This window comes from Mchenga conophoros, linkage group LG15 (assembly GCF_057382185.1).
Source record: "Mchenga conophoros isolate Kocher_MC1m ecotype Shallow Benthic linkage group LG15, M_conophoros_male_GT1.1, whole genome shotgun sequence".
Taxonomy (NCBI): Eukaryota; Metazoa; Chordata; class Actinopteri; order Cichliformes; family Cichlidae; genus Mchenga; species Mchenga conophoros.
In genome coordinates, this window is record NC_140540.1 from 21422766 (window position 1) to 21436016 (window position 13251).

Here is a 13251-nt window from a genome sequence, read left to right on the forward strand (position 1 = left end):
ACATATTATAATATCTTTTTGTTGTAATGTATGTTAGATAAAATAACATTTATCCTATATGTGAATGAATGAAAACCTGTTTCTGAAAACTGTAATTTTTTTTGATACTGTGGGAAGAATTTACACTATTTTGTGGTGGGGTGATAAAAAGAGAGGACAAAAGCACTCAGCTTGCTACACATTATATCTAAAGGAGTTGCAGGGCCATGGAATTAGGGATGGGTATCGAAACCCGGTTCTTGTTGAGAACCGGTTCCTACTGTTTCAATTCCTTGGAATTGTTTGCCATTTTTGCAAACGATTCCCTTATCGATTCCAGTCGCCCCAAATGATGTCACCACGTTGCGGAGCGTCATTTACCTGGCAGGGAACACGGCGCCTAAGCGGCTCAAACGCTCAAAAGTTTGGTTATACTTTACGAGAACGGATGACAACAGGGCGACTTGCAATACTTGCAAAGTAGAGATTTCCTTTAAGGGAGGAAACACTACGAATATGCAAAAACATTTGCTCACAAAACACACGATAACCTTAAATGAATGTCGTGTTTTTAATTCCGCTCTGGACTCGTGAATCTCAACCCAGCAGCAGCGGTAACGTCTGCACGTCCTCTCCCGTTAATGCGGCAGGTAAATAACCAACTAACAGTGCATATTATGTTAGCGCGATCTGCCTTATTACAAAACCTGCCATTACTGTGCATTTAGGTGACCATGATGAGAGAGACAGACAGAGTCTGGCTGGCTCAGATGCTGTCAGATGCAGTCTACCGGTAGCGTCTCCTTTCAGGCCAGGATAGACGAATGTCACCGAGCAGTGACTAAGTTTGTGGTAAAAGGCTTGCACCCATTTGCCACAGCAGATGCCCCCGATTTCACTTTGGTAAGTGAATGTGTTTAATTGTAGGCAGGGACATTACTGGATATTCTTGTGTAATTGCTACAGAATAATTTATGTTATACTTTGTTATTGCTACAGAAGAATATTTATTTTATTATTTTACATTTACAATTTTTTTTCCTGGGGACTCTGTGTTACCCCATTGAAGAGCCGTGGGCTGTGGATCTCTTAAGATCTCACTGCTGGGTTTGTAAGGCCATGTTACTCCTAAATTTCTATCTTGTTCAAAGAGAAGATATAAAACACAGTTCTAAGCTAATCGACCTTAGTGCTCTCCTTTTTAAAAAAGAATCGATAAGAGAATCGATAAAGAATCGAATCGTTAAACAGAATCGGAATCGTGAAAATCTTATCAATACCCATCCCTACATGGAATACATGCCACGAAACTCGTGGTGCACGATTTTCTGCTGATGTTGTAACAACCGTAATTACAACATAGCACCACTAGGGAACTTCCCTTTATTATAGTAGGAGGGGAGACCCCTAGAGTTGTGCATGGCCCGTAGCATTACCGACAGCCAATCACATTCATCTCTTCACTGTTGTTGTAATGGACTAACCGACTCCAGGACCTGTATGACCGTAGAGTCGACAGCTATGGATTAGTGGTCTGCCTACCTGACTAGCCACTAAGTTATCTGGTTAACTTCCAGACTGCACACCCGCTAGACCTGCTAGCTGCTCCTCCCTCCCCAGATTTCCATTACAATGTTAACGCCAGAGTTAGCGGAGTTACCACAGTCAGCAAAGCATTGTCGACTTTTACACACTATGAACCTTAGCACTCGATGACCTAGACGCTTTCATTTTCAGTTGATAGTGGAATATCTAGGAGGGAAGAAATATCCTGAACTGGCTTGGTGCAGCTGTGGCATCCTATTACAGTACCACACACAACCCAATATTCCACAAATGTTTGTAAGGGCAGACTACACGGTTAGGCTCTTGATTTTATACACGTGTGGAAATGGGACCAAAAACAGCTGAATTCAAAGATTAAGATGTGTGCCCTGATTCTTTTGTTCGGTAGTGCAGGGTGATGTCATTTGTTGCAGAACTGAAGTGGTTCTATTGATTTGCTTTGCTTGCACTGAAAAGTCAAGAAAAGTTCAAGCATCAGCCAATCACTTTCTTTCTCTTAGCCAAGTCAGTGTCACGGGTGGGGGGTTGGGATCTATCCCAGCTGCCACAGGGCAAGCAGTGGGATACACCCTGGACAGGTTGCCAGTCTGTCTCCGGGCTAACACACAAAATCACCAATTAATCTAACTCTACAAACTATATTTCTCGGGACTGTGAGGAAGATAGAGTACCCAGGGAATTCACAGAGAGAACATGCAAACCGGCCCAATGCTGGATTCGAAACCAGGCCCTTCTTGCAGTGAGGCAACAGTGCTAACCACTGCACTACCAAAAAGGTAACCAGAACCAGAAATAGCTGCTTCTGCAGTTCACCATCAGAAAGAAGGAGAAGCCAATCACTGAAGTGAGTAATCATACTTTACTACATGAAAAGATTAGCACGTGGCAGTGAGCCTGTGTCATGTAATTTGCTCATGTAAGCTTAGTTAGGTTTCATTGTGAGTGATTGGTTGCTGTCTCTATAGTGAAAACCAAGTCCCAAGTTCGGTTAAATGGGAAGGGCATCTGGTGTAAAATCTTTGTCAAATTAAACATGTGGATGATCTTTAATTGGAAACAGACATTTTGAAGATGACACTGACACTGGAGATGAGGAGAAAGACTTTATGAAATAAACTAGCACCGTAATTGTCGGGCTATAAGCCGCTACTTTTTGCACAAGCTTTGAACCCTGCAGCTTTTAGTCAGGTGCGGCTTTTCTATGGATTGTCCATAATTTTTGTGATATCGTAAGACGATTTGTTTTGTTTGTTCCGCTGTTGTACGGCACTACGTTGCCTGGCGGAAGGGCATGTGATCAGACACACAGTATCGGGGTTAAAGAGTGGTATGTTGGTCACGTGTCCATCCGCCAGGCAACATAGTGTCGTACAAGTAGTGCGAAAAACAAACTTCAAAGTAGCGCTACACGTTCAGCGGGAGTCGTGGATGACGAGCGGCGATAAACTTGCGAAAAGCAAGTTATGCTCAACTCCACCGGTGGAATCTGACAGCGTGGAAAAGTGTGAAAACATCCATGATCACCAACGGATTTCGAAGGGCTGGACTGCTGCATGATGGAGAGGAGGACACCGCCACGGCCCTTCTGAGGGTGTTCGACTCCGACACTGACAACGACGATTTCTTTGGTTTTGTAAGTGACAACGAAGGAATGAAGCTGAGAGTGGATGACGAAGCCACCCTGAGCCTGTTCGTATCCGACACTGGAGAAGAGGACTTTGGTGGTTTTAGTGGTGAATGACTGACTTTTCTTCTTGTTAAAGCCGTGTCACTGCACCTGAGCCTAAAAGGTAGTCCGAATCTATTTTTCTGGTGTGCTGTAGGTTATTGTTATGTACTACATTTGTTACTCATTTATGAAGCACAGTACATGTTTCGTACTTGTAATTACTGCTACTTGTACATATACCTAAAAAGTTATGCAAATATGTACCCGTAACTTGTTTTTCAAAATATTAATAAAAGTGGTGTGTCTCCAAACAGCCATCTCTTTCCTGACAATTCCCTTTGTGCATATTCTCTTACATATGATAAGTCAACACTGAAACACCTGCGGCTTTTAGTCAGGTGCGGCTAATGTATGTACAAAACAGATTTTGAGCAGGGGATTCGATACCCATCCCCTGATTTTAGCTTGTGCGGCTAATATTCGGGTGCGCTTTGTAGTCCAGGAAATACGGTATTCCTACTTTACACTTACTCGGAGATGAATGTAAAGTAGGTTAAACCAGCTAAATGCAAAAGGGTGGATAATTTCTGGTAATGCAAATGTACTCTGTTACATTTCTCAGGAGGTAGCTGAAAATGTAATATATTATTTATACTAGAAGTAATGTAATGCAATGTAACAAGTTAAAAAATAACATTAAAACTAAGCTTTAAGAAGTTGGCAAATAGCAGCTAACAGTTGAGCCAGCCTGAAAAAACTGAGTCTGTAATTTTGAAACAATGAGCCTAAAACATGCTTTTGTTTCAAAAGGCTTTATTAGCTGTTTTTTTTCTGTTGCCATCTTTAAACCAAACACTTTTCTTTCTTTTTTTCTCATCAGTTTTATCCTCATAATAGTTCCCTAATGGTATTCTAAGATACATACGATGATAGATGATGCTTCCTGTTCTCACTCAGTTTAATAAAATCTTGAATGTATTACAAACTGATATTACTGTTAGTGCGGGTTAATAGAATTTCCTGGTGAAAATCAGAAGAAAATGAAGCATAATGGGGAAAAGGTAAGAAGAAAAATTACACTTTTCAGTATTCACTGCATTAGCCACTTTTTCATTCTGTTTATCAGTTTTTTAAAAAAAAAACCTCAGTGTTTTCCTTTGGGGCCAAAGTAATGAGTTTGTTGGTGAATGATGTACCTTGAGTTGGGTTGTGGCTTTCCCAGAAGACTTTGAGGAGACTGGCAAAGCTGATCTGCTCTGGTTGGAAGACAACTCTGACCACCTCAGCGTGGCCTGTCCTGCCTGCAAAATACAACATTTGTGAGCAGATGAATGATACGGAAAGGTACAGCGTGTTCAGCTGATGAATCATTCCCCCTAATTCACTGCTTATGAAAAAACATTTAGATTTTTTTTCCTTTCACATTTTCCACAGCTCCATTAAGAGCTTTTTTTGGTTTGGACCTGGGTTGTTTCATTGCATTGCTCAATGTGAATGGAGGTTAAGATGGCCCCAGTTTGGAACTGAAGCAATGTGATGCTATGGACAAGATCACCCGCAAAATTGTTTTTAGCTTTTATGTAACACATTAAATATTTTCACCATATTGACTTTCCACTAGAAAGCCCTTTCTAATGAGGGACTTGGGAGTCACTGGTCTACATCGATTTGTTGTGCATTACTGAACAAATCCAGCTACTGATGAAAATACAGTGAAAAGCTTCAGAATAACAAGTGGACTGCAGTTGATCCAATTTTATTTTAACTGCTGGTTTGCAAGCAAGCTATTACCCATAATCCAGAAGTACTAGCTAAATAAGTACTTAAGTCATGATGAGGACCAAGCGAAATAGACCAGTAAAAGGACCTTGAGTTAAGATTATTTTGTTAACTTCAGCCTGACAGCTTATCACTCTTCACTTGCCATTAACAAACCAGCCTTGAAGGTCTTCTTACTGTTTTCCTTTGGATCCTTTGCTTGCATCACATGGTCTTCGTCAGCAGCTGTAAGTGCTTAGCTGTATTTTAGGTACCTCATCCATACTGTCTCTCAATTTGAGCTTAATATTTTAATCTAGACTTCACTGTCATTGACAGAAGAATCTCAACTCAAGGTTCACCTTTTCACTGGTTCTGGAGCTTTTAAAATCAAGAGTTATTGATCCCTCTAGTACAGGGGTGCCCAATCCCAGTCCTCGAGAGCTACCGTCCTGCAGCTTTTAGATGCATCCTTGTTCCCACACACCTGAATCAAATGAATGGCTTGTTATCAGGCCTTTGCCAAACATGATGGCATGCTGAAGAGATCAAACCATTTGATTCAGCTGTGTTGGAGTAGGGATGCATCTAAAAGCTGCAGGATAGTAGCTCTCGAGGACCGGGATTGGGCACCCCTGCTCTAGTAGATTTGAACAAAACAGTCATGACTAAAGGGAAGCTTTTAGAAAACAAGAAAAAGCACACAAGACTTATAACTTACAGTATTCACATAATATATTTTAATATCCAAAGCTAAGGAGTTCTAAGGTAGATATTTGTATATTTTCTGAATGCCTCCAAAATGATCATATTTTACACCTAAAAAAACAGATTTTTTTTTTCTTAAATACTGGTTCAAAGCCGATTTCAACATTCAACCACTACAAACAATCGCTGTTACAGACAGTCAAACAGCAGCTGGTGCTGGTAATGAGCGTGACCCATTACGTGACACCTCATCTTCCCCCGTCTCTTATTCTGCCTCCACTCCTATGTCTCTCTCTGTCTTATTACTTTTTTAATATCAGGAGTTATGGATTCCTACGGAAAGATATTGGCGAACAGAGACAAAGCAGCAGTCGATATTAAATTAATGCTTCACCAGGCCAGTCTCACAGGAATTAATTCATCTTGGACAGCACGAGAAATACAGCAGTGGTTGGAACCACAAAAAATAATGCTGCAGCTGTTAGCTTAATAGACATTCAGCTGCAAAATAATCTGATAATCTATCATTAATTCAGAATCAACCTGCAATGACCTGAAATATTATTTTTCTCTTATTTTTGTTAAACTAAATGAATGAATTTCTTAAGACTCCTTTGTACCTGTATAAACAGCCTTTACTGGTAACTGGTGTTTGATGGCAGTGGAACAATTACATAACATCATTTTATAAATTCCATACATGTAATAAGCAGTTGCATGCTTTTACAGATCAAGCAGACATTAGGCAACATTTGCATTCATTATAATGTTTACTGACAAGTAAGAAGGTTATGTGATTACTTCAGTTTGTTTTTTGAATTACTCCAAAGGTTATGAATGGATTTGCATTAAAATTGTATCGGAGGCGGGGGCCTGGCCCAGCTTTGAAAGATTTCACTTTTGGATTTAATCTGACTCAGGATACTCTGGATTTTTCTTTTCTTTTTTTCCCTTTTCTTTTTTTTTTTTTTTTTGGTAAAAACTGATCCAGCTCCATATATTCTTCTGGTTTAGGGCGTCAAAACTCTGGAGTTAAGGCCTAGAAACAGGCCCCAAAACAGGCACAAAGACATGACGAAAGGGGAGGACAGGACTATATAATGAGACACAGGGGGTCACAATCAAGTCAAGCCAGAGTCTTGAGCAGACACAAGACACAAGTGGAAAAAAATCGTTCGAGTTCCAGTGAAGTTACGGGGGGGGGGACATGACTGGAGACATGGGGAAAAAATCTGGAAAAATCAAAACAGGAACAAAAACTCAACAATAAACAGGCATTGTGGGAGCAGGACAATACACCGGAACGGAACAAAAAACAGGAACACAAAGATTGTAAAACAAAATGTGCACAAAACACTGGCGCACAGGGAGCAGTTCATCAATAATTCAGGGGACCAACCCGGAGGATGGCAACACGGGAGTCCAAAACAGTTTGGTTCCGGAGGCCGACCGTGCGGACGGCAACGGCGGCGACGTGGAAACAGTTCAGGGGGCCGACCGTGCGGACGGCAACGACGGCAATGACGGCAATGACGTCTAGAGGCCCAGAAAGTGCCCGCGATGCTGAGGTGCTGGACGTACCTTGGACGGCGGTGTAACAACCGCAGGACCAGAAGCAGAGGCCGGACCAGGCGACGCCGAAGCAGAGGCCGGACCAGGCGACGCCGAAACAGCTGCGGATGGTGACACTGCAGGTGACGGCTGAACGGGCCATTCGGACCCTCCAGCAGACATGAGGAAGGGCTGGCCGGGCTCACCAGAACCCCCAGCGGACAAGGTAGATGGCGGCGCGGGAGCCGCAGAGTGCTTGATCTACTCACTCGAGCCTCCAGCAGGAGCAGATGCAGGGCCAGAGGGTGTCGGGACCCCTGACTGAACATTAGGCTGACTAGGTGGGTGAGTGTGTAGCTGACCAGGGAACTGAAATACTACAAGGGACTGAACTGAAGTCTGAACTGGCACAGGGGACTGAACTGATGGCTGTAGTAACGATTGTGGTGAGAGTGGAGTAGGTGGTGGAGTAGATGACTGCACAGGAAACTGAACTAGAGGTGACTGCACAGGAGACTGAGCTAATGGTTCTGGTGCAAACATAGCTGCTGATGACAGAACCAATGGCTGAGCTACAGGGAGAGGGGACACTGAAGACGGAGTTATGGGTAGCGGGGATAAGGGCTGTGCTGCGGGCAGCAGTGACGATGTGGAGGTGTAACGGGTGGAGGAGTGGCTGAATTGGCTGCGGGCCGGGCGGTTAATGGCTCAGCTACAGAGTGCATTAATGGCAGGGCTATAGGTTGAATGACTGACTGAGTAGCAGCCTGAATGGCTGAGTGTAGTGATGGTTGTGGTGGAAGAGAAGCAAGTGGTAGTGTGGATGATGGAGCTAAGGGCGATTGAGTGGAAGACCGAACGGATGACTGAAGTGATGGTAGAGGTGAAAATGGAGCTTGTGGTGGAGATAACGACTGTGCTAGCGGGGACACAGGAGACGGAGCTAGCGGGGACACAGGAGACGGAGCTGCTAAGTGAGCTTACCACAGTTCTTTGCATTGTTATGGCGGGAGGAGCATGAGGAGAACAGTCTTTTAGATCACCCAAATGGGAAATTTTGGTTTCAAAGGAAACAGTCTTTTTCTTCTCAGCCATAACATAATCAGACCTTGGGCCTTCAGACCCAGTAAACTGTTCAGTATCACTTACACTCACCTAAGGCGTTTGCTCTGGTGAAGTCCTGGGTTCCGTCCGTGGCAATTTTCGCTGCCTGCGCTGCTGCTGCTTCCCCCTGGAAATGGGAGTGGAGATAGTGGTGGTTGCCGGTAATGGCAGAGAGGTAGAATCTGACTCCTCCTCTGACCATATTGCTGTGAGAAAAGAGGCAGGTGAGCGGTGGTCAGAGCTGGACGTGGATGGTGAAGAATTCCGCGACAGTGGCGTGGAAACCCCCTTGCGCTTTAATGGCCGCTGCTGCATTGCAGAGAGCTCCATCTGCTGCTGCAGCGGTGGTGGCTTCGGCGCTGAATACCGGGAGCGGGCGAGAATGGCTAACTCTCGGGCTTGCAGTACCTCCCGGGCCTCGCGCACCATGTTTATTGAGTCCATAAATCCTCCGAGTTGACCAAAGTGGGCGTTCCTCTCGAGGATGGCTTCAATGGCTTTGATTCCTACTGTCACGGCACGGACATCATCAGTGTGGGAAATCTGCTCTACCAGACCCTGGATGCAGGCCAAATCAATTTCCCGGGCGGAGCCTGCTGAGTCCATGTCTGGTCGCGTCGTTCTGTCATGAAGCACTGTGTGGCAGGCAGGAGTTGGACCCAAAATGCAGGACTCAGACACAAGGGATGAACTCAAAACCACAGCTTTAATTGCTGGCACGGAAAACGAGTATACAACGCAAACTAAACTAAACTGGGAAATAACAAATTAACACACAGGGAGATCCACACAGCATGAGGGACGACGCAATACTGAGTCAGAGAAACACAGGGTTTAAATACACTGGGAAGTAACGAGGGGAATGAGACACAGGAGGGCACAGCTGGCGAAACAAGGAAGCAAAGCAGGACACATTCACATAAGACATGGACCTTCAAAGTAAACAGGAAATACACAGAGACACAGACCAGAGGTGGACAGAAAAGCACAGAGAAGCACGAGGGAGAGCACAGACATGACGGGCTGGGAAAACATGTAATGTAACACAAGCAGGGGAAGCTCAATAAACTAAGCAACTTAGGACCGATAAATTAACTCCAAGAATAACAAATGAACTTGACATGAAACAGGAACACAGGAAAACTAAGAGCGCTGGGTCGAATGACCCAGGATCCTGACATAAACCTTCTGTTTGTGGGAGGTAGACAGTCAAGGGGGAGGTAAAGATGATTGTTTCACACAGGATGAACTCCTCAATGAAAAATAAATAAGGACTACTTTGAAGTGTAAATTATACAAAACTACTCCAGCAGAATCCAGGAATAATAAAAAGAGAAATGAACACAGCAGCTGCCATTTAAAGACACAAAGACAGTGGACCTCCAGCAATTTTTGGACATTACTTAACAGTACCGCTGAGACAACACATATATGTGTCTCTTTTTTTTTGTTGTTCACTTAAGCACAGAATAAGAGAGAGACAGAGACCAACTAAACATAAAAGGTGACTGAAAGAATAAATCTGTTTGTGTGGGTATTTTACCAAATTGGAACTATGGTGTTATAAGCCCACTGGGACTGCACAGCTAGACTTGACGAGCACTTCCCCCGAGTGTCAGCTGTGTTATTCAGTGTGTGACAACATAAGAAAAACAAAAAACAATTAAAAGAAATGATATATCATGTTTACTTTGTATAATTACAGCAGTGGCAGCACTGATAACTAGGGATGGGTACCGGTATCCGGTGCCATGATGGCACCGGTTCTGACATAAACGGTAGTAACCAGACCGAAAAGCAGCGCACATTTCGGTGCTTTATTTCGGTGCTTTTTTTCCTGAGCTGTGATACACTTTAGATTCTAGCCAATCATTTTACGTTTCCGAGGATAGTAGGCGGGTCCAGGTACGTACATTCTTTTAGAGCAGAGCTACAGATTAAAAATGTCCAAGGCGAAGCGGTCAAAAGTCTGACTGTACTTCACAGCAAAATATGCAAACTCAGCAGCAACAAGTGCTTTAAGCTGATACTGTGATACTGTCAAAGGAGGTAACACCTCAAATCCGATGAAACACCTGGCGACGCATAGTGGGTTTTTTTTGGTTTTTTTTAAAAGCTGAGAAATGCACCGTATTTGATAGCTTGCTGTGAGACCTCACACCGAGCACATCTACTGCGGGTGTGGTGCCTGTTATCGGACCCGGAGTTAGCAACATCCCCCAAAAACCCGAAGAGGAGAGTCCTGGCCCCTAGCCCTGCCAGTGTAGCAGAAATGATGATGGATGATGATGCAGCAGCAGCCGTTCTTCTCTGCGTGAGTAGCTTAATGCTGTTCGTGTGTAATTTACGTTGAGTAGGCTCACCACGTTATTACATTAATGCATGCAAGGTGAACTAGCAAACACCGTAGTAGTTACATGCGGCTGTCCTCTTGTTTGATGGCAGATACTCCCTTCACCCTGGCCAAAAAGGCTAAAATGACCAAAGAAAAAGTGGAAAACAGTTAAACATGAGAGGTTTTGGACAAAGTTTGTGTTTTTTCCATTGTTTAAGCACTGCTTCCAGCCAAGAATGATACCATATATGCCCCATAGCTGCAGAAAAGGCTAACATTTAGAGCTGGGCGATAGAACGATAACGATATCTATCGCGATATAACTTTTACTCGATAGAGAAATTAAGCTATCGCGATAGACCTCGCCGCTCTTGTCCTCAAAAAAAAAAAAAAAAAAAAAAAAAAAAAAGGTCGGCCGATCCAAATTAAGTAGCGCAGAGCCGAACCAATCACAGCCGCAGCTTCACGTCGCGTGACTTGTTACGTACAGCACAAGTGCCAAGCTGCACGTGTGTTTGTTTGGGAAGCAGCCAGCGGGTAATGGAGGAAATGAGTGTACCGACTAGAAAAATCAACCGAGCGTGACCGAAGAGAAAACAGATGATGGTTTCAATGCCGGAGAGATTGTCGAACGGAAGAGCCAAAGAAGTTCCGTAGTGTGAAGGTATTTCGGCTATTTCAAGTCTGACAAAAAACAGAGTAGCGTGCACTGTAAATTGTGCCGAAAGCAAGTCTGGAAATACAATAAACTGGTGCATGCGTCACACTGTGCGCCACGTTATTGTTTCGGTGAAATGAATTTCTACAATACTGTTACTGTTAATTCTACTCTCTGCAGTGTTTAAATGCTTACATATACACACAGTTACTGTCCGTCCACACATACGACTCGGTTCTGCTTCTATGCCCCAGCTTTGTTTACTTTTTCCCACCGAGGCTTCTAGACTTCTGATTGGCCAACATTTCTGCACGGTTAGGAATCTAGCGCCACCTGCTGCTTTGGCATGTTCATAGCAGCGTTTTCCTTCATTTCTGCCTTTACGTGTGAACGGGATTATTTTTTAAAACGAAAACGGAAAATCTCCGTTTTCAAAAATACCCGTGTCTGTGTGGACGTAGCCTCAGTCTCTGACTGAAAGCGCTAATTCGTCATTCGGCTTTTGTCAGACTAAAGTAACTGTTAAAACTGTTTGAAAAGCTCAGCTATACAACAAGGAGAGATTGAGAATTTCCTTTTAGTTCTCAGTTTATTTGATATTGACAAAAGTTAGTCAGTTTTGTCTGTTCTTCTGTAAAACAAACTAAGATTTATTTTTAGAATTAATACTTTGTTTCTAAGTGGAATTGACAATTTAGTCTGTTTCGTTTGTTCTATTTTGAAACTTAAACGCTTTAGCGGCTGTCTTTTGTGTAGTTTGCAATATTTGCCTTTATTTATCTGAAAAAGTCTCATGTTCCTTAAGTACATCTACCCTGTTGAACTTATTATGGGAAATAAATATTTAAAAACAAGCTGCTGATTATTTCACATTTTACTTGTGAGCAACGGCACATTTAAATCTTACAAATATAGTTATTTGGCTTATATCGTGATAGATATCGTTATCGCCTGAAATGAAAAAAACATATCGTGATATGAAAAAATCTCATATCGCCCAGCTCTACTAACATTGTTATCTTTTTACAAAAAAACAGCTAAACATGAGAGGTTTTTGGACCAATTTTGTGTTCTCCATTCTTTAAGCACCGGTTTGAGCACCGTTTGAGCACCGGCACCCTTTCAAAAGTACCGATTTGGCACCGGTATCGGATAAAACCTAAACGATACCCATCCCTACTGATAACCCCCAAGATAAAGAAGACACTATTTTGGCTGCTCTCTCATTCGCAAGGGGTTGATATTCCTCAGTAGCTGCTTTATTCAGGTGATGAATGCTGAGCTTGTATGATGTCAGCCGTCAGAGTTCAATGGTTAAACCCTTCTCATCGAAATTTCTGCACAGAATGCAGAAACACTCTCACAAGATGATTCACGTTTTTTCGCCTACTGCTCCCTAGCAGCAACTTCTTTAAAGGCTTTAAAAGCCAGAAAAGTCCAGAAACCAATGATGATGTTGCAGTGGATGGCTATATCCATCCCTTACACATATATAATGATGTTGCTCTTATTCGGGACCGCTACATCGATCACTACGGCCGTCTTCTTCTTTTTGTCTACCACCACTATGTCCTGTTGGTTAGCCACCACCATTTTGTCCGTCTGTATCTGGAAGTCCCACAGGATCTTAGCTCCACCACCCTTGGGGGCGTCTCCCATTTTGACCTCGGGACTTACAGGCCATATTCAGCACAGATGTTTCTGTACACTATGCCGGACACTTGGTTATGGCGTTCCATGTATGCCTTGCCTGCTAGCATCTTGCACCCTGCTGTTATGTGCTGGATTGTCTCAGGGACATCTTTACACAGTCTTCACCTGGGGTGCATGGTGTCTGGTGTGATAGACCCCAGCCTTTATGGATCTTGTGCTCAGAGCTTGTTCCTGTGCTGCCATGATTAGTGCCTCTGTGCTGTCTAATAT

At 43.3% G+C, this 13251-nt stretch overlaps 1 protein-coding gene across 2 annotated transcripts in view; it reads right to left on the reverse strand.

Annotated features, from left to right (window-relative positions):
• The window catches only part of msraa (methionine sulfoxide reductase Aa), a 58879-nt gene that overhangs the window by 18078 nt on the left and 27550 nt on the right, over window positions 1–13251 (reverse strand). For both annotated transcript variants that reach the window (XM_085246089.1, XM_085246087.1), the window contains exon 4: window positions 4411–4515. In XM_085246089.1, the coding sequence (XP_085102215.1) occupies window positions 4411–4515 (105 nt within the window). The remainder of the gene's footprint in view (window positions 1–4410; window positions 4516–13251) is intronic.